Source organism: Stegodyphus dumicola, chromosome 5 (assembly GCF_044657685.1).
Source record: "Stegodyphus dumicola isolate Sdum_Otavi_A_Nest chromosome 5, ASM4465768v1".
Lineage (NCBI taxonomy): Eukaryota > Metazoa > Arthropoda > Arachnida > Araneae > Eresidae > Stegodyphus > Stegodyphus dumicola.
Genome location: NC_140772.1, coordinates 185,709,521 through 185,734,314, shown reverse-complemented (window position 1 = coordinate 185,734,314; position 24,794 = coordinate 185,709,521). Strand labels below are relative to the sequence as shown.

At 33.3% G+C, this 24,794-nt stretch overlaps 1 protein-coding gene across 1 annotated transcript in view; it reads right to left on the bottom strand.

Moving 5' to 3' along the window:
* Positions 1–24,794, bottom strand: part of LOC118205675 (uncharacterized) — a 243,535-nt gene that overhangs the window by 60,689 nt on the left and 158,052 nt on the right. The window contains exon 2 of the mRNA XM_035377971.2: positions 18,348–18,658. Within this exon, the coding sequence (XP_035233862.1) occupies positions 18,348–18,658 (311 nt within the window). The remainder of the gene's footprint in view (positions 1–18,347; positions 18,659–24,794) is intronic.

Here is a 24,794-nt window from a genome sequence, read left to right as displayed (position 1 = left end):
TAAAATTTTTAAAAAAGTATTTTAAAAGCAACTAAAAAAATTTCAATTAAAAAAATTCTGGGTTTTGTTTTTTCATTTTTTTCATAAAATTATACTTTACATAAAACAAAGCACTTGAGGGATATCTATATAAAGGGTGGGGTGCTTTCGTGGAGCACGTTTTAAAGAAAGCTGGCACATATACACGTTACTCCTAGGGAAAACCACAAATACGCCATGAAATCAGGCCATTCGCTAAGATTCAGGCCCCGGACCGAACTACCAGTGTTCAGCGACTTTGCCTCTCGGCCGGTGGTAAGATTCTGACACTCGGCATCAGGACCGAATAATAAATTTTAAGATGAAGCAATCTGCATCGCAATTGACTGCAAAGACGATTACCAACGAAAGCTAGGTCAGAACTCCATATGAACTTCAAGACGAATTAATAAACTAACTACAAAACCGATTACGATCTAAAGTTATTCCATATGAATTTTAAGACGAATTAATAAATACGAAATTTCGGCAAAAAAGATAAACATTGTTTAGTTTAACAGCTTCATTATAAGTGTTAAGAATTCAACTAAATTCTGGAATTTATTCACAAAGTTTCTAAATTATGATATTTTACTTACTCGCACAGTAATTTTATGTTTGGCTGAATGCGTCTATGTATTTAAAATTTTCAGAACATCTTCATATTTTTAAATGAATTAGTTTTATTTTTATGTTTCAAATAAAACACCATAATTAAGTTCTTAGCTTAAACAGAGGAAAAGAAAATTTTTAAACACCTGTAACGTTTAACCTTCTATTTATTAAAGAATGTTTTGATACCGATTGATGTGCAATAGTCAGTACTATTTATTCGTAATGTCATAATTAATTAATTCTTAATAGGAATAGGAATATCAATTTTATTGTGACTAATTAATTATATAAAAGCATTTTTAATGGGCCAAACCAATAATACGGAAGAAACAATAAATGAATACAATATTTTAATAACACACAGGACATAAAACTGCCTGCAGTATTATTTACACGATGATAATTAGCTTTCAATGAATATTTCTGTACGTATTAAAATCAAGACTATATGTACAGTAGAACCTATTTATACAATTTACAGGAAAATGAGATATTTCGGATACATCATTATTGCGATAAAAATATGTACAATTCATGCTTATATAAATTTGTGCCTATCTGTATAAATAAAAATAATGATTAAAATAAATTTTCGAAAGATTTTTAGATATTTGGAGAAATTAATTTTTATGCACATCACTGTCGACTGCCATTTTTTAATTAGCTTCAAATAACTTCAAAATATATGCTTCAACTTGTTACTTTCTTTTAAATTACAGAAAGAAAAATACGTAGACAGATAGTTGCAATAAAAAGAATGCCAAATTTTTGTTAGTATTTTTTTACAATTATGATTTTTAGCTGTTTATTGCTAATGAGCATGGTTAAAACAAACAATGCTATAATTTAGAATCATGGGTATGCATTGGAAAATTGCTAAAAAAAAGTGGGAGGAGTTTAAAACTTGCAGTATTTGATAAATTACTATAAATTTCCTGTTTCGAAAACAATTTTTAGTGTTTAACTATTAATCAAATTCTCACAAAATAGAAAGGCAAACAAGTCTCTTGATTTCTCAAAAATTTTTCCGTGAACGTGCTGCAAAACGTTTTTTAAATTTACTTGTCAGAATCAGTCACCATTAAACATATATATTAGCAATCTGCGCTCTTTTTTCCATATTATAAAAATCTGATGTATACACCACATGACTTCCTTGTACGGAATATTAAATTATACGGTTTTTTTCTTGCATTTCATTTAAACTTATTGGATTAAATTAAATCTACTTCGCCGACAGCGCATAAACCACAATAGAATAAATGCATTCTTTAAAATTCACTCTATTTGCTTACCATAGCTACACTCTGGCGCTAGATTCATTTAACAGTATTATATTTCGTTTATATTATGATTCAGAATGCACAAAATTTATATCATTTAAAGAATTATCTAATCGTTGCCACATGTTCTATTCAAATACTATAATAAATCTAGCATGATGTATAAAAGAAATTAAGCAAACAAAACAAAAAAGAAACAGTTTTTAACAGACGATTCAGTATTTCTCATTCAATTAATTCAGTTCTCAATTCGCGACAAGGCAAAAATACATAAAAACTCAATATATATGTATTAAAAATTACGAAGTAAATCTTAAAAACTTATTTTCTCGAAAAAATTCCAGAAAGGATTACGCACGATTTAATTCACAATAATAAATGAAGGCGTTATCTTTATTGTTGCCAAGCTAAGTTTCTCTAGATTGGCAAAAAATCCACTAGTCTGCTGTTTCAAATGTAAACAAGCGATGGCCGCCATCAAAAATATTATTAGGCTTAGCGGCACTTAAGCAGCTTTTAAATTATTGATAATTGTCAAACTATTGCAAACAGATTTACTAAAGGCATAAAAACCTTAACCGGAAGATAAGAACAACATAATTCAATCATTTTTAAAGCAAAAAAATGTACAATTTACAAACATATAAGAGTAAAGAAACTGAGATCACTGAGCCGGGTAACAGACTGGATATATATATAAATATATTTATATACGTTTGGTGCGGCCGATTGCAACCAAAATACGAAGTGCACATCTACATGTTATAGCAGTCTTATACACAAAATTTCAACGTTTTGAGGCAACTCCTTTTTGAGTTATGTGAGATACGTACGTACGTACATACGTTCGTACAGACGCTACGAAAATTTCTCTTCAGAATTCATTTTAAAGCAGTTTTATAATTTTTTTGGAGGAAAAGAGTGTTTTATTCTGTCCTTACGTACAGATATCACGCAAAAACATCGTTAAAGTGCATTCGATAGCGGTCAAAATGGATATTTTCGTTGAAATATGCTGCCTGAAACTTTTCGCGATTAAAATACTTCCTTTTTACTTCGTACAAGGAAGTAAAAAACGATGTAATTTTGATTCTATGGAATGATTCTGCTGAAGATGACTGCTTACTTTAAATGGTCAGTTCCAAAATACTGCATTTAAAGTAACACTTTGCTGGCCAATAATTTGTTGCAATTTTGTCGATAGATAATGTTATGCATTAAAAAAAAAAAAAAGAATATATTTTAGAAATATGTAGTAGCTGGATTAACAGCTTTTAATGATCATGCGAAAAGTGATATGATTATTAGTCCAAAGGGGCAATCTGCCCTGAAGGACTATTAAATTTATTTTGGCATATTACGTCGAAACTTTTAGAAGGCTACATGACTTTTCAGATCATTGCCACCATATATTATCGCCCTGTCTTATATTTAAAGATATTAAATAATGAAGAATCTGCATAAATGTATGTTGTATGTGTGTGTCTCGCACTGTGATAAAACAACGGTACCTAGAGCCATCAAATTTGAATAACGTAATCTTCCATAGAATATGGGCATGTGGAAGCCCTAATTTGAATCTGAAATTTGTTTTATCATCCATTTCAGATTTTGAAACACTTCAACGAAATTTTAATTAACAAACCAAACGATTTCAAAGCGAGCAATGGCAACACTATACGAAAAAAAAAACATTTTTATCTCCAGCGCGCGAGACTCTATATCAGAAATTCTAAATATACGCTCATTTTTAAATTAATTTGTGATATTGCTATTGAACTGAATTTTATAGTTTAAGTACGTAGAACATGATATTTAATAAATAAAGGTAACACGCAAAACGTTAAAAAACGCCCCCTTTGGACGTAATTTAAAATCTGAAACCCTTCAGATTTTTTTAGCTGCGTAATTGTATTTTATAGCAACTTTAAAGATAATTAATTTACGATCTAACAACAGCAAATATTTCCAGGCTATTCTGTTATTTAAAAAAATCACTCCCAAACCTGAAAAATGTATTCGCAATATACAAAGCGGATTCTGTGACCCTAGGTGTATCAGAAATTTTTACGAAATTTTCTTTTGACTCAGTACATCAAAAAGTACATAAAAAATAGCCTACCAGTCTAGTTCGATGACAAAGAATTTAGCTTAGTCCACACTATGTAAGTTTCGTTTTCATCGAACTCAGCAAAGCACCCGAAGGTTATCTGAGTAAAGGAAGAGATACATTTGTGTAAGATTTCTAAGGGAAACTGTTGTTGCAATTTATGTTACAAATCAGAAAAATGGCGAAATCATGTCTGACGATAATTGGATCCCGAGTCGAATTATCAATATTCAGCAATCTCTTATATGACATGAGAAACGTTTCCAAGTACCGGAATTAAGAATGGGAATTTGCATAAATTGGGATAAATTAACCGGCTTTACATTTGGGTAATCAGCTGAGTTAAGCTATTTGGAATGAAGCATATTTCCGTAAAAAATACACTGACTAAACGTTAGAAATGCCATTTATTTTGAAGCGAATAAGGACAGAATGATGCGTGAACCACATTCAGCAGCATCCAGTACGAAAAACTATGGAAATAAAGGCTTGGATAGCCTACAAACTACCTCGAACGTAAAGTTTCACGTAAAACATATTCTCAGTTTGATGGAACTCAAAGGATGCCGGGTATTATTAACTCCTCTTGAAAAACAATACAGCTTCAGGTGTGTTTACAGCCAGTTAAACAAAACGACCTAGTGATTCAGTAGTAGCTTCCACATCTAAAGAATAGGTAGAAAATGACAACTGTTGCATTCTTTTGACATTATCAAAAGAATACGACAGTTGTAGTTTTGGAAATAAAGAAAGAAAAAAAAATTACTGGCTTTAGGCTAGGATACTTTGCTATGCCCATTCTATTTATCAGACCTAGCCTTCATTCACTGCCTTCAGCATTATCTAAATGGTGTTACATACTAGGAATCAATCAACTTCGAAAGGTTTTTATCTGCAAAAGACGCGGAGTTACGAATTATACAACAGACGACAATGGATTAAAATGGCTATGCGGCAAAAAATAATATGAAAATTTCGTTAAGAGAGAGAAATTAAATTTCTTTATGAATTTTTAACAAACTATTTATTTTGAAGCTTATGAAAGGCGCAGGCCTTCATATCACGATTCATTATGCGATAAAATTATATTACTCCAGTATAATCATTTAAAAGGCCTCAATGAAAATAAAATTTGCCAACCTATGTCTTACATTTTCGATAAATAAGATTATGAAAATAAAAGATGTTATTGTTTCCTGGTATAAATATCTCCATTTAAATATGTCTAGACTGTTTTTTTCAAAACCCATAAATATGTATAAATTTCCAGTTTCAGTTTAGCATATTTATTATATTAAAGAAAACAGAGTTCTTTGAGCGAGAAATGATACAACATAAGATAGTGGATCAAAATGACAATATATCAAAAAATAATATGAAACTTCGACAGAGGAAAAAAATTAAATTTTAATATTCATTTTTAACAAAATATTTCTGTCGAAGCTTTTGAAATGTACATGCCTTCAATTCATGATTAAATTAATCCGATAAAATTACATTACCTCAGTACCACCACTGTAGGCCACAAAATTCCATAACATGTAAATTGATTTTTTTTCTTATTTTCAGCTAATTTTCTATTTTTTTTATTGAATTAATTTATATAAGACGTTCAAAACAAGAGCAGCAGGCTTCATATCATTAAATATAGGTCGTAGACATGCACTTTTATTTACGATGTTTTTCAAAATAAAGCAGAAAATTTTATGAAAAGAGTTTTCTTCTACTAAGGCTTCAGTTATTATATATATAGAGAGAGCGATAGCTATACATATAGGCTATTCGAAAATATTTATGGCTTTATATAAATATTGATATAAGTCCAGCACTTCCATTCCAAGATACAAGTGGCTCACTAAGGATAAAAATTTAATTTTTATGTGCTTCTCATACAGTAAAAGGTCAAACTAGTAAAATGCTGCTTGTCTTTAAATAAATAAACGATTTTATAGCTTTACAAGCAGATTTCAAGGAGATATTCGAAAACAAATTTATTTACGTTTTTCGTTACTCACTATTAAGCGATTATGAGCAAAATTTCATTAAGTAAGGCAAAACCTGTAACGCAGAAATTTCTCAGTTCAGTAATTAAATCTTTCGGTTTGGATAACATGGCATTCTTTAATAACTGTTAGTTGGTTCCATGAATACATCCAAAAATTTATTTAATTTCGACTTATAATTATAGCAATTAATAACTCAAATTATAGTAATTTACTTGCTAATACTTCCAAAAATTCTTTACGCAAAGGTACGCAGCATTTATATCAACAAATTTTTTAGACTTTTGCTTAAGGACGACATATAAAAACTTAGTGTTTACAAAGTGTTTTTCTTAATTTGTTAAAAATCTTCACATTAAATCTTCTCTAAGACTAGCAGCTTTTGATGGTTCTACAGGATTCATCTGTAGAGCTGGTCACAATGGAAAGATTAGTGTTCCTTAGCGATGGTTTTTTTACATAACTGGAAATACCACTCACATTTAAAGGGAGTCATATTGTCACATTAGGGTTAATATATTTGATAGTAAACGGCAAGAATCAGTATTTAAGAAAACAAAGCTTGTAACCATCGTTTGAAAGGACTTTATAGATATATATATATATGTAAGATATAACAAAATAAGATGGCTAGCTTCTATCCTGCAAACAACTTTGCGCCGCTTATGCTGTCCTGTCCAAAATGCTTACATGGTATTTTTTAAAAACTCGTGTACATGGAAATGATTGTATTCTCACAATGATTAAAAAATATCTTGCCTGCAAAAGGATGATTTTTGATATGTGCAAAAATAAAGATTGGTGATTTGTCGAAATTCAGTTTTTTTTTATCTTTATCTGTAACGTTAACCATTCGCCATGACGGATATCGAAAGTGCTAAAAGTACCAGTGGCGTCTACGCACTTAAAATACTACATATATGTGCGTATGCATTTGTGCGTGTGTACGCTTAAGATCAAAAATATATCCGGCCTCGTATAGATTAATGGACTGGGTTACATATGTAATTTTTCCCAATCTGCCATTGGAAAAAAAATTGCGTTTCATTAGAGGTGAGGACTGCGCCTATTATGATGTGAGAATCATAAAGGAAAGGTGCTTCTAAAGAACTGTTTTGGTACGAAATACGTGTGTTGAATTTTCCTGACGGCTACGTTTGACTGCAACTACGCAGTTACGCATTTTAACGCCATCATCTTCTACAGCCTCGGCCATGAGTAAAAGCATTAGTGTCTTCTCGCCCCGTAAATTATTGCACACACACACACACAGATTTGTAGACCCGTGACAATGGTATGAACTAACCTGATTTCATGTAATGCCCCGTGGTTGTTCGAATAAAATTTTCAGATGTCAGCTTCGAATCAGGCAATACCTCTTAACTAGAAACTATCTGCAGCTAATTACCGGTTCTAGGTAAATAGTAAAACAGCCTGCTCACAATCAGTAGATCCTATTTTATCCACTACGAGAATTTGAAATAATTAGTCAGACGGAATATTCACATCCTAAATATTAGAAAGATGAAGGCCGAGAGGTACTTTATGTTAGATTAAGAGACAGTAAAACAATGTCAAATCATTTAGATATCATTATTAAATATAAATTACTCGGAAATTCAAGTTTTAGTTAGTGAGTCGGCAAGGACATTTGACGCGGAGAGGAAGTCTTGAGCAGAAACCTGAGCAGAAGCACAAATCATTACAAATTTAATTAAAGTAAATAAAATAAAATTTAAGAAAACTTACGAAAAACGATAAAGCAAATAGTTAACCATATGCCACTTACGTAAGACGCGGGTAACAGAATTATACACTAAGCCATTTCTGGATACCACATCATTTCACTTATCCCGTCACTTTTGCAAAGTGCCAAAATATCTCACTTACTCATCCACATAGCGTAATCTCCTCATTCTTTCGTAATCCTTCGTTTTCCTCGTTCTCATTCTAGTAGAACACCTCATGTAATACTTCATTTCAGCTTGCAGTTTTGTTTTATTATCATTTTTCTTTTTGGCAAAAAGATTCTGCTTCCAAAGCCCACTAAACTGACAGGTTTTGACAAGATATCAGTCAGTGCCATAAGGTAAATTCTCTTATATTCGCCATCTCTACTAGCAAACGGGTCAGCATTTTAAGCGCTTTTTGCGGCGTGCTTTTTAAAGAAAGTTATCTAGTTCTTTATTGTTGCATTAAACTATCTATTCATTAAGCATCCAAACTGTATTATTTATGTTTGTTTTAAATAAAAAGCTATTAAAATCAGCTTAGAAATAGGTTCAATATTTGTAAATCAGGAGACTGAGTGTTGTATCGAAGGCCATTGGTTCGAATCTCGGAGAAGGCATTTATTTATGTAAATGTCTAGTGTCTGTGCGACATGGGGGCACTCCAAATAAGTGATGAGTCGAAAGTCCTCGCAAGAGGTTGGAGGTAGGAGACCCTCGGACAGCCCCTCCAGGTTCTCTAATTCAAAATGGGGGAGTGGAACTAAGCAAATCGTACTGTCACCTGTGTGGTGCCGAACGATAAGGGCAATGTCGCCTCCTTGCCACGATGAAATTCGTGAGCTTGCTCTGATATCAGACAAGTGAGATTTCGCACAGCAACAACAGAAGAATAGAGCTATTAACTCTTTTAAACTTTTAATACTTTATATAACTTTATGCAGCGTTTATCTTAAAGCTAAAAAATATTTAAAAAGTTAAACATGAGAAAAAGATCACATGTTATTATAATAACTATTTTATTTCGTTTTAGATGTCACATCATTTAATATGCCAGTTTTTAATTAATACCACAAGTGACGAAATTCCAAGGTTAACGTGCGCAAGAAATGATTTTAGACAAACATGAATAATTCCTGCAACCAAAATAGTTTTTCCTGCTTTACGAAAGCACATCGTTTTCTTTGAAACTTCCGTAAACCAAAATGACATAAATTTTACCAATATTTTATTTGAGAAGAAGTTCTAAACTTCCTAATGCCTTGAAAAAAAGAATCATATCTAAAACGTATAAAACTTAAAACAGCTTTCAAGGCAAAAATAAAATGAAAATTATACAGCCCAAATAACCAGATAAATTTTATCTTTCAAAACTAAAATGTCAGTAGTAATTTTCGATGGCGCGTTGAGTTGAGTTGTTGGAGATTCGTACACATCAAATGCAGACGCTATAGAAGTAAGTGAAGCCTCATATGTATCCTTCAAGTCTGTGTATCTGTAATTTCTCTAGCTGTCTGCTACAACGCTGAAAGTGTCTGCTTTGTCTGATGTGAAAGGCTTGGGATGCGGCATGTTACATATGCCTGACTGTTTAGATTGACACTTTTTTTCTTTCTGACAGGTCTTTGCAGACAATCCAAACATCACAAATCTGCTCCAACTTCAGACATCCCATCTCTTTAAGTCTTTCGAAAACGCGAAATGGCGTAAAAGCAAACTTTCACGGAGAACGGACGGATGTATTAAATAAATCAATGAGGAAAATAAATTGTGTTTCAAAGAAAAAACGCTATCCCCTCAAATACTAAAAATATTCCTCATTTATTAGAATGAAGAGCGGCGAAATTTCTAAACATTTCATTACTTCCTACAAAATTAAAAGCTTCGTATTAGATAATTTAATGATAAACTAGAAGAAAAACGTATCTCTATAATCAAGGTACCCAAGGTATTTTCTGAACAGTTTTTGAATAAAAACGATAATGATCTTTGACAAATTCGAAAGCGAGCACCAACGAAGCAGGGTAAATATCGAGAACAAAAATAATTAATAATTTAGCATTGAAATGAAAATTTTATGCAATCCTTTTTTATGTCGCGATCTTTAGGGAAATAAAGCGTAAAGACTTAACGTTGGGTTAGTGCCTTCAAAAACGCGATTTAGCGAAAAAATGAGCCAACAACGACAAACAATCCAGAATTCTTTTGCTCGAAGCGAGAACCTATTTATTCAGGTTATTTTTTTTTATTATTATTTTGTTTAATTTTTTCTTTCTTTTTTTAAATCTTCGTTTTCGTTCGTTACCTTGAGGATTATCTTCTTCAACTGATATGCTTGCATTGTCTATTAGAAGAAGTGTTTTATGTCACAAAGCATAACAAAGTTTGCGCACCGCGACTCGTTTTCAAAAACCCGTTCTGAATAGTTAATGGAGAAAGTTAGCTCAAAAAAGGCAAAAAGCGATTATATCTTAGAGGGAAAAAATAGTAAAGAAAAATAAAACAAAGTATGGATTATTTTCTGATGCTTCGCGGCTTTTGTTCGCTTCCTAATTCTCTAAAGGGATTCGGGCACCGCCGCTTTATAATACGTCGAGTTATTACGACGCAGTTAAAATCTATTTTGTCTCAGCTACCTGCGATATTACGTTACAAAACTGATTGTGAGCTCGTCGATGGCGGTTGTTTCTATTTGGCGATTTATCGCCGTTTTAAAAGGTTTTATGTCCCACAACTTTCCAATAATGGGTGAAAATAACAATAACTGAAATAAAGCCAAGATATGGTTGTATAAACGTGAGACGAAAGCATAAAAACGCTGTAAAGTTTTAACAGCTCCATGAAATGACGATCAGAATTGAATAATTTACTTTTAGATCATACAGCAAACGTAAAGTACTCAAAAGAAAAAGGAGGTAAATCGGGGGAAAATTTGGAGGAAGAATGCCTTGTTTTAACAGCTACAACGGTCATACATACGAAAACGTACCATATTATACAGTGGTTGTATTTACTCAAAGTTCGGAATATCACAGTATTTCATTGACTGAGTATGGAGTATTAAATACACCGTCTAAAAAATAGAGACTTTTCCAAAAGTCTTTAATAAAAGATTGTGTAAAAGTCTAGAATTTGTTAATATTGCTGACTCTAACACATCCAACAAGTGAAGTGAAAACATGAAAAGTTGTTGCAATAAAATTTTGCTTCAAAGAACTTAAAGACAGAAAATAAGGGGATTCAAATCAGGAAGATCATGTAGAAAGTCATTCTTGCTAAAATAATGTTAGTGAGGGTGAAAAACTTTTAAGAATCCAGGAAAGATTTACTGCATTTTATAAGAGAAACTGGGAACTCCCTAAAATATTTACAAAGTGTTGTATACCCCCTTGCCCCCCCACAAAAAAACTGACAACCAGATTGTACATATCTACATATCTATTAAGCGTATTAAAACACTCATCGGCATTCCTTACAATCCTAAGCAATCACCCTTTGACCTGTTTTTATTTGTTCCACTACGCTAGAATTATTTTGCGTTGACGATCACCTCAAGATAGAGGATAAAAACTATATCTTTAATGCAAGACAAGGATTATTATAAAACAGTATTATAACTTTTCATTATATTACTATTATAACAGGCTACTTTTCAATGAATAATTCTTAATAAGTAAATTGACATTACAAAGTTCTTACAACTTTCACTTCTTCATTTCAAAGTATAACAATAATCGACAGCATTAAATAAGCTAAGGTAAAATAAGCATTATGGTCTGATGGCCCCGTCGTCATCTGGCCAAACATAGGATGCGGACATTTAAATTTTAGAACGGATGACAGAATGGTTTGGTGTCCTTTTAGACAGTGGAATTTTAGCAACGAGGGAAAATCGGGAAAATAGTGGACTTTGAGACAAAATTTCTTTCCCCCACACAGAAAGGGAAACCGAAGCAGGTTGAAAAAATAAACGCTCCCCACTTAGCCAAGACCTCGCAACTTTGCCCCCCTTATTCCAGCTTTAACTTTTTCTCAAGTCCGATGTGTTCAGCTAGCTCAAATTTGGCGACCGTTTGCCAAATTAGCATACTAATTAATAGCACTGACTTCCACAGAGTAACTTTTTTTTTCCCCGTTCGATCATATTTTAAACGAAATTACTCAGCACACAATACGATTTATTCTGATTTGATCGTGTTTAAGAACTAAGTACTGAAATAAATTTGAATTGGAAAGACTAAAAATGTTCTTCTTTGTAATTCTGATTTTAAAAAAAATCCAGACAAATTAAATTAAGGAAAACTAAAATGCGGGAATTTATAAATATTTCCTTTCGTCATTAGTTTATTCAGCTGGATTGATATTTCTATCTTCGACATACTACTTGCATTTAAAAAAATGGTAAGATAACAGTAAAGCTTTCATATTTTATCCTTGGAAGACAGCACTTTCATTTTAATTTACGGTTATTTAATTAGATTAAATTTCATAGCAGAAAATATGAAAATCGTTTCACTGATAAATGTTATGACTTCTAATTGTTATTTAAAAAGGAAATGAATCAAAAAGCTTAACATGTATGGCAAACGGCTGCATTCTAACTTTTTAGCTCAATCTCAGATTTGATATTTCCGCGTTAGGCACAGATATTGCAATCAGAATTAATGAACAATTTAAGCTTTGAAACTAAAAATAAAATACTTTTTTTTAAAAACGTTTTTTAAAACCAAACTTCGGAAGCTTGATTCGAAGTAATTTATCTCGGGAAAAGGAAATTATAAATGAGGTGTAAGCATATCACACACACACACACACAAAAAAAAAAAAAAAAAAAAAAAATCGTTTAATTATTATGCAAAGCATTCCAATAAAACGACAAAGGAACTCAAAAGACTGAGAAAAAAAGTTAATAAAAATATGTTTCTAAGGGATAAGATCGACTTAGCTTTTTGAACATTTTGCAACAGCAATGTATACAAAACTGCATTTCAGTTTTTAAAAATTTTTATCATTTCAGAAAATGCGTAGCTCTCGAATTAGCTGGTTGCATAGCAGTTTTCTCCATGTGTAACATGAAAGGAAGCCAGCTTCCCTTAAAAGGTCTCCCACTAAGGCATCCTCAATTTAGGCAAATAGTGATTAGCAATCAGCTGTTAAACAAACAAAATGAAAATGCAAAGCGCTGATAAGTTTTGATCATAAGTTGTTGTGGTATGGTCGAAAATTTTATAATTAATAAAAACTTGCTCCAGCAAACTGGAGAGCCGCATGCGGTTCGCTTCGCAATAAGCAAACATTTTATTTATGAAGAATATAATTAAAATTTTACAAAAATATCTTCGCGCTACGATTCTTGTTTTTATGTTAACTCAGAAGGGGTATAAATTTCGTTTTGGCATTTTGCGTCGCTTCACTATAAACGACGAATGACTTTTGAAAGTGCTGCCACCAAATATTATCGCCCTGTATTGTATTTAAAGAAACAGAGTTGCTAAAGGTGACAGGTGAGAGCAGGTCTGGATACCCAAACGGCTTATATAGACTAATCGGGTATCGTTCAGATCCCGCAACTATCTGAAGCTACACTCCCAAAACAATACAGGGGCAAAGTACATGGCCATATAAGGGCAAAATATAGATTTTTCTGCATGCGGAATTAAACATTTTCCTGGCTACATAGCATATTAACACACTACTATATATACTCGCTACACTACATTTCATAATATGCATTACGTTGATCATTGCACTGTACCTAAGGCACATTTACAACTCAATGCTACACTTAATACACTATACATTCTTTGCAACATCTTACGCTAAACATTATTCTTGACAATTCAACATAGATTCTGAACAATGTAATTGATTATATAAGACATAACTATTATATAGAACATAACTTAGTTATATAAGACGGGCTTAAATAAATAATTTGATACAACAGATAATTAAATTAAGAGCTCTTAAATAAAAAGCAAAATTGTACATTACAAAAAATTACATATTTACACACAGAAATACACGTTGTTTACTTTGTGCTGTACTTATAATATACAAAAAACAGATTTAAGGACACAGTACAGCCCATATTACTCTTGATCAAATACCGTTATGTTAAAAGTTCATTGTGGCATAAATTTTGCTGTATTTTGCTACACAGAAATGTTAAAATGAAGAATACGAGAAATGCTACGGAGAAATGTTAATAATGAAGAATCTGCATGAATGTATGTATGTTTCAAGCACTGTGAAAAATTAGAGGTACCCAGAGACTTCAAATTTTGAATAACGTAGTCCTTGACTCAAATATAAGCATCTGGAAGCCTGAATTTGGAATTTGTTTTATTATCCATTTCATATTTCGTAACATTTTTGGCGAATTATTGATTAACAAACTCAACCATTTCAAAGCGAGCAATGGCAACACTGTACGGAAAAAACAATATTTTTATCTCCACCGCGCAAGACTGTTTATCGAAAATCCTGAAGATATGCTCTTTTAAATATTTTGCGATATTGCTGTTGGATTGAATTTTATGGTTTAAATGCGAAGATCGTGATATTTAATTAATAAGGTAACACACAAAACGTTAAAAAAACGGCCCTTTGGGCGTAATATAAAATTTGAAAGCTTCAGTTTTTTTTTTTTTTTTTTTTTTTTTGGCTAATTAATTTTAAACATGGTTAAATTCATATAAATCGTATTTCACCGTTGTTCGACTGCTCTACAGAAGCCAAGTTTAGTATGTTATCGCCAAATGTGCAGTTGTTCGTATGGATAACTTAAAGTAGCGGAAACTGTTCAGTCAGGCCACAACTGATAGGAGTCTGATAACTTGCACGAGTTCCTTAATTGGGGGACAGAATTGTTAGCCAAAATCAACTATTTTCCTTTCTGGTTCAAAATCCACGGCTAAAAGTAGACATCACTGACAGAACTTCAGGCGCTGTTTAAGACGCAAGATGTCATCACGTAACAGTTAAATGGTCCCAAAAGTCAACAATACGTAAAGTTACCTGTATGAACAACGTAAAGTCACGTTGATTGAATGGTGCGATGATTTTGGTTTATGTCCGAAACTGTTCAGTTTCCCTTTGAGTTCATGAAATTACTTCAATGAACGAAAAGATGAATTTCAGCTAAATGACTCAAAACATAGTGCGAGAAAAAAGAACATTTTGGATACTGTTTTTATCTATATACATTTTTTTTTTTTGCATTAGAGAAATAAAGTTATATAAACATATACGAGTGAAATATAATTTTTAGCTATTAACTGACGTTTTGACATTGCTATATATTAACCTATGTCCAGTTTAATTCGTTGTAAAGAGTAATGATGCGCAACTATAACAAAAGTCAGTACACGATTATCTGCCTTTGAAGAACTACTTTTATTGTAAATCGCTGAGAAACTGGCTCGCAATCACTGAAAATCAAAATCTGAATGAAGTTATAAATTTAATAACTTTATCACTTTGGTCATGGTGATAGCATACGCTATCAAGAAAAGCATTCAGGTTTTACTGTAAGTGAGGAAAGGATAATCAATTACAAAAATAAAAAGAAACCACTTCAATGCTGCAAAAATTTAAATGTTGCATTTATATAGGCAATTCCAGTATTAGTTCGTTCAATGCGCAACTCTCTACTAGCTTTTATACAGCTTAAAAGCATCGGCAAATAATTTTTGCTTGGCCTGGATTTTAGGTACTTTTAATTCTTTGATACGATTAAAATATTATAAAATTAAGAAAGATACTATTTTATAATGAATTTTTTGTACCGGGTAAAGATAACAAAAGTATTGAAGAAAACAGAAACATTTTAAAATTAGATAATGAAATTCTGTTTCTTAGCATAGCCGAAGAACAAGAACACAGTGTAATTTAATTACATAAAATGCAGCACATTTGCATATCCTATACGGTTGTTGTTGTCTTGTCTATAATACATGGAACAGTGATTGCTAGAGTCTACTTTAAAGAGAGGTTGGACTTCTATTTTCCACCCCCAGTTTTGAGGGAGATCACCACGGCAGGATCCGGAGGTCTCCCACTCCTTTCCTCTTTCACCAATCCACACGAGAGGATTTTTGGCTCGCCGTACAATTTAGAGTGCCTCCATGCCGCACCGACACTATACATTTACAAACATCGTTGTCTTCTCCGGCATTCGAACCCGAGCCCTTCGGTATCGTAGTAGGCTCCCCTAACCACTATACCGGTCTGGGAGACATCCTATACAGTTCAACTAAAATTTAAATAGGTTGAATCCATTGTCTTCCTATTGAGTTATTGTACATGCCAATCAGCTGAGCTCAGGCCGAGTGCTGAGCGTTGTCGTCCATTAACAGAAAAGCAGGACCTACTGTCCCCCTGAAAGTTTAACATAGGAACTCTTAGGTCTCCTCTCTATACCTCATAGAAGTCAGGGAATTTTTGTAATTCATGCAGCGGGTGTGTGGCCGTTCAACATAATACCTGTTCAAGCAATTATATCTCCACTACACAAATGATCCTTTTAACTTGATGAGGGAATGGTATTGTGTTCATCTGTAGAAAGCATGCTGCTCCACTGAAGTTTGGGCAAAAGGCGCATGTTGCCTGCACCATACTTTACGCAATTTCTTGTGTGCTGCAGTGAGTAGGACGACTGAGTGTTTTTAGCATACAGCCTTATCTGATGAAACTTGCCAGTAACTGTAACCATTAAATTCGGATTTCAGTGATTCGTGTAAGAGGTGTGAAGTTGTAGCCGCGCTGAAAGGGCCTAATAACGATCCCCGTTCGTTGATGTGGATCTTGGTCGACATTATCCAGATCTTCTCGATATGGATTCAGTGTTTGAAAGTATTTCTATAAATTGCAGACGACACTGGGCGTTACACTGAGTTCTGCAGCCAACTGTACTTGTTATTGGCCTGCCTCCAATCTACCCACAACTCCATCTCACTTACTTATTTTATTGACATTTGTGGCCACAAACAACTTGATACTCTAATTCGTGTCTATTTTAAAACGTTTACATCTCTGATGGCTTTGTGGTAGGAAGAAAAAACAGCAGTTTATATAAGCCGAGGAGCAGAAAGCAAGTGTATTGTGTTCAGGTGAGAGGTAATGGAGGGCGGGGTCACCTTGTGGCTAGCAGAGGTAAGCATGTATACGTCCCAAGTCCTCCTCTGGTTAGAAGTAAGCTTTCGTGGGGCTTCCTGGAGCCCCACGGAAGCACCCTTCGGGAGTTTAGACGACTACAAAACAATGAGTTTGCTTAAATTCGCGGTTCGTCATTCATTGTAATTTGCACGATTACACTATATTGCATTAAGTGCTCAGATTGCGCGAGGAATGCGCTACAGTTCTGTACTGCAGAATATATGCTGTTTTGTTGACTAAATTGGGGGTAGCTCAGTGAGTGGAAGTCCTGGCAGATTGTCCTGTGCCATAGCGGCAATCGTCATGATAGTCTGACGTATCTTGTCAACATTCACACATTTTGTATAATAAAGCGTCTGTAAGTGTCCCCATTACTGAAGAAGCACTGACGTAAATGAGTGGTGTTGGTGAAAGGGCACTGATAGACGTAGCGGTCTGGGAAGACCTGTGCTGCGCAGACGCACGTTGCAGTTTCTGAAATGTCAAAGAGAAGGAAATAAAGAGGAAACGGCCGGTTACAAAGTTGGTGATTTGTGGGACGGACGCGGGTTTCTGAAGGTTGATTTTCGGGAAGAAGTCGTATTTACATCTCCCAGTATTACCTGTGCTTTTCTTTCAAGATGAAATCTTAATTCAGAATTAATTAGTTTCAGTTTCGTTGAATTTGATTGGATCATTAATAATGCTGCAAAAATATTATTTGGATAATTAATGATGCTGTAAAAATATTATTGGCTGTTTGAGTTTTAGTTCCACGTAAGTCACCAGCGTTATGTAAGAGACATATGACATGGATTAGTCCCGAATTGACGCAGTTCAGAAAAAAATATTATTATTTTTAGAATACAGAGGGGAAATACTCCAATTAAAATTCAGCATTAAGAGGGTACAGCTAACTTAATTTATAACATATATAAATTATAATATGTATTTCATCTTACACGCATACACGCACACACACACACATATATATATATATGCCTGTATGTATGTAGATCCCGGCAGTATATAATTGAGGAAGAGTATAAGAAGTGAAGTGATTAACTAAGTAATACAGATTATGATGAATGTAGAAGGTAACAAAACCCTATTCACAAATTGAAAAAATGTCTAGATAATTTTAACGAAATACAATAATAATAATAATGGAAAGACCAACAATGAGTAGAGATAAATTGTATCAATACATACACAAATATTGATTTTAATCCATAATGGTTTGATAAAATGATAAATTTAAGCAATCTTAATTTGTTTTCGTTTAACAGCTTTCGTTCTGTTCCGCAAATGAAATTAATAAGCTAACAAATATTACTTGCTATGTCTTTTGACTATCTTTACTTGGCACTAGTCAAACTGCAGCTAATCTCATTCGAATCCATCAATGCGCTTCCTTTAACGGAAAGACTAGAAAAATGGTCAAACTCACCTGCGTTTCAGTGACGTTGAGCAACTTGGCCATTTCTGCCCTTTCGCTGGAGGACAGGTACTTCTTGATCTCGAACTGTTTTTCCAATTCGAATATCTGCCTCCCAGTAAAAGTAGTACGAGCTTTCTTTTTCTTGTTCTTCTCGCTCTCCGGATCGCTGCCTCCATCCTGCTGCTGCTGGGACTGCGATGCTGGCTGTGCCTGCGGTTGAAGAGGGCTCGCCGCCGGGGCGCTGGGTGCTTGCGGTGCTCCTACGGCGACGTCCGCTTTCTTCTCCTTCTTCCTTTTGCTGCTGCTCTTCGGAGCTTTGACTGAAATGAAAAGAAGTTTTGCTTGTTAACATAAGATTGATTTACGGAGGCCTATATAACGCGCTAGACACTGTTGCAGACGAGTTTAATTTGTTCAAAGGATTCTCCAAGTTGTTAAATCACAGTCACTTTGTGAATGTGATAAATCATGTCTTAAATATATTGCATCAGTATCCATCAAATATATGATACTTACTTAGTTTAGTTAAATGAAGATATAAAATTAGACATGGCTTTGTACTACTCCCGTTTCTCTGTTTCAGTTTCTCTGTTTTATGTTGTCTTTCCATATTTACCCCTTTTCGTGCTTTTTATGAAAAATTCATGAACGGGTTTCGAATCCATCTATTTTATCACCGAAAATTTTAACCACTTACTGTGGTTTGTATTTAATTTACCAGCTTCTAATTTAAAATAAACTACATATGCATTTATTTATTTTTACAAACAGAATAAGTCCTTCACTAGCGAGAAAACATATACTAATAATATAAAAAAATGTATTAAAGTTACAAATTATCCCGTTAAAATTACCATGTAAAGCACTTTTTTATAACAATTAGAAGGAAATTACATTAAATCTTTCCTATACACTGAATTCATTACACACTGACTATTCATGTTATGCTTTGTGATCTGTTCAACAAATTGTTGACCATTATGCATTGGAAAAATTCTTTGGTAGCAGTGAAGAAGATGCTATTAAAAAGATAAAAAAAGATCTGTCAATTTCAAAAGCAAATACAGCAATTACTTTATCTTGAAAACAAACTAGGCCAAAGGCCGTATCACACTAGACATCGTTGTACTGTATACAATAAATAATTAATCACAATGAAGGGTATTCAGTAAACAACAATAAAATCGACATATTTTAAATATTAAGAAGCGGCTCCAGGTTATGCTAGTTAAATACATTCCATTCTTTAACAGTGCTCTTATACTCCGAAATTCAATAATGCAAAATAGAATGAAATATTGCTTTACAAAACTGATACCAAAGACGAATACAATTATTCATGGAAATATTCCGAGATAAGAATTGTCAGACTTATATATATTTTTCCAGTCTTCTGTAGTCCAGTTTCTTTGATATATGTTTACTACTGGATGAAATTTATTTTGCAGTATAGAGTGCCTTAAAGGATGTCCACCATTTTTGCAAAACTACAACGGTGCAATATCAGATGCTATGTTGTTGTTGGCTGTCCTACATTTTGAATAATTACTACTTATCTAAAGCAATATGATTTCCTTTAACAAGAAGGCCTACTCATAATTTATGGCTTCTCAATTAATTATCTCTTCACGGATTCACAGCTTCCGATGTTCTTTAGAAGTGACATTACTGAAGAAATTTATGAAGGTTTAAGGTTTCTTGATTTTCAGGACACATAGCGACTTTTTTTCCCTTTCTGAAATCTGACTCCTCTAAAATGCTAAGCTTACTACGTCTTTAAATTAAGAATTCTCGGAAAGCCGAATTCTTATTAATGCTATTTACTGTTGGTAAAAAGAAGACCGGTGTGTAGGCCTTGTCTTTATCTGTAAGATGTGCAATGCTAACGTGTATAATTACGGTTCCTTATGGCAGTAAAAATATGAGAATTATATAAAACTCCCTAAGACGACTAAATTCTAGACAAATTTTCCGTAGAGGTGGTCTCCTTAGAGATTATAATACCAGAGATGCCTAGTATTACTATTTAATAGTGTTCTCAGAAATTCACCATTTTCAGAGGAAACTGCGTTAAGGAGAGGTGCTACTCTACAGCGAGTCTTCCTAAGATCATCAAAAGCTCTTGGTAATTCGGACTTTTATGGAGGTGGAAGCCTTATGATTGTCGTAAGAAGTTTCATCAAAATTTAGATTGCTGATGATATTTTCAAGTATTAACTTTTTTTCAAAAGAGTATTCTTCAGCAATCTTTTTATATATCCTTAGTTTGCATGATATTAATGCAACAAATTTGCATGAGTGTTTTGCATTTCTCAGTTCTGTGACAATATTAATAAAATCAAAAGCTTTTTGCTATTAGAAGGGTTCGCAAAGCTTAATTTCTGAATTATGATGTTAAATCTGCTATATGCAACGACATTCACAATGACAAAGACAACGGATGCTTTAGTAGCGCCTAGACAGTTAAGCAAAAACTGCTAAAACGTTAAAATACAACCAAACAGGGCCAGTCCTTTCAAAATGCTAGATGGCTAATACTAGACAATGGATACTAAAAAACATTAATTCTTATAATAGTAATGAAATCTATATAAGTCTTAGTAATATCTCACGCTGTCATTATATATTATCACTGCAGCCCTTACATGCAGTGATTATATCCATATTTATCATATGGTATGCTCAAATATTTGCTTCTTAATCATATACTTATGCATATGTTTTTATTCCTTTGAAAGCTTCTTCAAGAATAATTTAAGATAATTAAGATATAAGAATAATTTAAGATAAAATTTAGTAAATAATATTATAAGAATAATTCATGAGAATGTTTATTAAAATTTTATAAGAACGATGTTTCAAAATCGTTTTTTCAGAAGGAGTTAAAGTATTATAGCATTTAAGGCAAAATCATCAATACAATATTTGCCTCTGTGTGTTTATGATGTAGAATTTTAGTTTTGACTGCATTTTATTTAGTTGCCTTTTATATTCTTATGGAAGGTTTAAGTTCCTTATTTTGCGAGTCTATTAATTAAATGTAATGCAAATTTTAAACTAGCGAAATAATACCTAAAAGTTGAAAAATATAAGGGTAAAAGCATTTTAAATTGAATTTTTACCAATAGTTTCGTAATAAATGTGTCGTAACTTTAATGAAAAAAATTCAGTATAAAACTGAGTAAAAACACGTGACGCGATAATTTTATATTATGTGAAAACAATAACTTCGTTACTAATTCAGAAGTCAAACAACAAAAATCAGCGTTATATCTACAAAATTTTCACAGGACTAGTTTCGATGGTTTTACCGAACCATCATCTTCAGCTGCAAAACCGCAAATGAACAAGATAGGAAATAATGATTAGATAAGATAAGAAAGCCTGGACAAAAATAAGCAAGTGGCGCCATCTGTTGGCGAAACCAGAACTAAAACATAATTTCTCTAAAAGCCGAAGGCAAATTTGGATTGGAATTAGGATCGTTAACTAGAACAGAAAGATTTTTATGAATGTGAAATGCCTCTAGAAAATCCAGTTCTCCAATGGAAGATGTTTTTTGAATAATTTTGGCAGCAGAAAAATTGAAAATGTGATTTTCGGACCAACAATGTTGAGCAACAGAAGACCTCTGTGTTTCCTTTTTTCTAACATATGCCTCATGTTCTTTGACGCGAAATTTTAAGGCTCTCTTAGTTTGGCCAATGTAAATTAAACCACACTGGCAAGGAATCCTATAAATACCCCAGGAATTCATATCCGGAATGGGGTCCTTGAGTACAGAAGTTGGAATTTTATTGATGGGAGAAAAAACAACCCGAAAGTTAAATTTCTGCAAAATATGTGCAACTTTATAGCTAATTGATGGAAAGAAGGGAATGACAACAGAATAGCTATAAAGTTGCACATATTTTGCAGAAATTTAACTTTCGGGTTGTTTTTTCTCCCATCAATAAAATTCCAACTTCTGTACTCAAGGACCCCATTCCGGATATGAATTCCTGGAGTATTTATAGGATTCCTTGCCAGTGTGGTTTAATTTACATTGGCCAAACTAAGAGAGCCTTAAAATTTCGCGTCAAAGAACATGAGGCATATGTTAGAAAAAAGGAAACACAGAGGTCTTCTGTTGCTGAACATTGTTGGTCCGAAAATCACACTTTCAATTTTTCTGCTGCCAAAATTATTCAAAAAACATCTTCCATTGGAGAACTGGATTTTCTAGAGGCATTTCACATTCATAAAAATCTTTCTGTTCTAGTTAACGATCCTAATTCCAATCCAAATTTGCCTTCGGCTTTTAGAGAAATTATGTTTTAGTTCTGGTTTCGCCAACAGATGGCGCCGCTTGCTTATTCTTGTCCAGGCTTTCTTATCTTATCTAATCATTATTTCCTATCTTGTTCATTTGCGGTTTTGCAGCTGAAGATGATGGTTCGGTAAAACCATCGAAACTAGTCCTGTGAAAATTTTGTAGGTATAACGCTGATTTTTGTTGTTTGACTTCTGAATTAGTATTTATTCGGCGTGTTATTGTGTCTTAATAACTTCGTTAATTCATTTATAGAGAGAATGTGAAAGTAATCTGGCAACACTAAACGTCCCTTCTCCCCGCCGAAAAAAAAATGTATTGGAAATAACTGCTACCGATAAATGGAAAAGGCAACAGTTAGAAATAATCCTGAAAACATCTTGATTTTCTTAGCAAATGCCGAAATTATGTGCCAGAACATAACAACGTTTAGTGCGTGCTCAAATTTTTTTCATTAATATTTTATAGAATTATATACACTCTGCAAAATTAGCAAAATTTGTACATTATGTCGATTTTCTGAAAAACCAATTAACAGATTTTAATGAAATTTGGTATGAATACACATTTATAACAGAGAATGAGATGTGTAATTCAAAAGTTACCCATGATTATCAGTGAAACTCATAGTGCATGTACAACCAAAATCCATGTTGTGATATCGAATTGAAAATGATTCTAATATGGGGTATGGTCCTCTGCCGCAGCCACACATGTCTCGCAGCGTGACGGCATACTGAACAGGAGACAGTTGATGAGCAATCGCTTCCACTCCTTCAGCAAGGCAGTTTTTAACTCTGGGATGGCTTTCAAAGGGGCATAGGTGACAGACAGCAGGGCCGGACACCCGGACGCGTAATGGCAAGACCGCACATTGAGTTGAACATTGTTAAGCGAATTTCGCTTACTGCGCATGCTTGATTGTGTACCTTTGGCGCGGTGAGAAATATTGGCGACCCTACGTTAGCTTATTCGTGATCTCCATTGCTGTCGAGTGTGTTCGAGTGATGTTTAAAATTGCAATGTTGTGGAACTTTGCTTATTAGTTATTTTAACGTCCATGCCGATTGCACTTGCTTATTTTTCTAATATATGTTTCATTTTAATTTGTCAATAACAGTGCATTTAATATTTGTTAACATATGTTCGTAATAATTCGTTATTTAAATGTAATTTGTTTACATGTTATAATTCAGTAATTGTAAACTGGAGTATCTCGCTTAGTTTGTTAGCGTATATTCGCGCTTTTATTTTCTCATTTCAAAGAACTTAATAACTAGCATTTAAAGAATTGTAAAATTTCTTCAGTGTTATTTGCAAGCACTTGTTATATTCCTCAGTGTTTCTTTATGTATGTACGAATGGAACGTATAGTAAATCCTGAATTGTTTTTATTGCTTAAAAATATAATGAATAAATTTTCAACTAATATATCCTAAATTTCAGTCTTTTTCTGAACGAAAATTTGTACAGTTCCAAAGGAATGTGCAGAATTTCATAAGTATTATATTTTACATTTTGAATGTAAACACTGCTTCACATTACTTCGCAATAATTTCAGCTTTCTAGTTGTTTGAGCAGTACAGCAAAAAATAGTATTTTTAACACAGTAATTAATTTACATTATACTCTACGAAGATTTAAACGCTAGATTTGTTTACAATTAGATGGCGATACATCTACCATATACCGTATTTATCTTCTTTTCAAATCGCGCCAACATAGTAATTACGCCAAATTGTTTTCTGGGCATGCGCAGTATGCAACATTCGTTTAACACTGTTCAACTCAATGTGCGGTCTGCCATTACGCCACCCGGACGGCTTTCAAAGACTAATCGGGTATTGAAACTGATTTTCCAAGAGCATCTCGGACATGCTCTATAAAGGTAAGTTCAAGAGATCTGTCTAGCCAGAACATACGACGAATATCATAACTTTCCATGTAATCGTTTACCAGCTGCGTTCTATGTGTATGAGCGTTGTCGTCCATTAGCAGAAACTAAGGAACAACTGCACCCCTGAAAAGTCGAATACAGTGCTCTAAGGTCTCCTATCTATACCTCATGGGACATGTCAAGCAGCCTTTGTCAAGCACATGCGGAGGTGAGCGGCTTTCCAACATAATGACTCCCCAAGTCATTA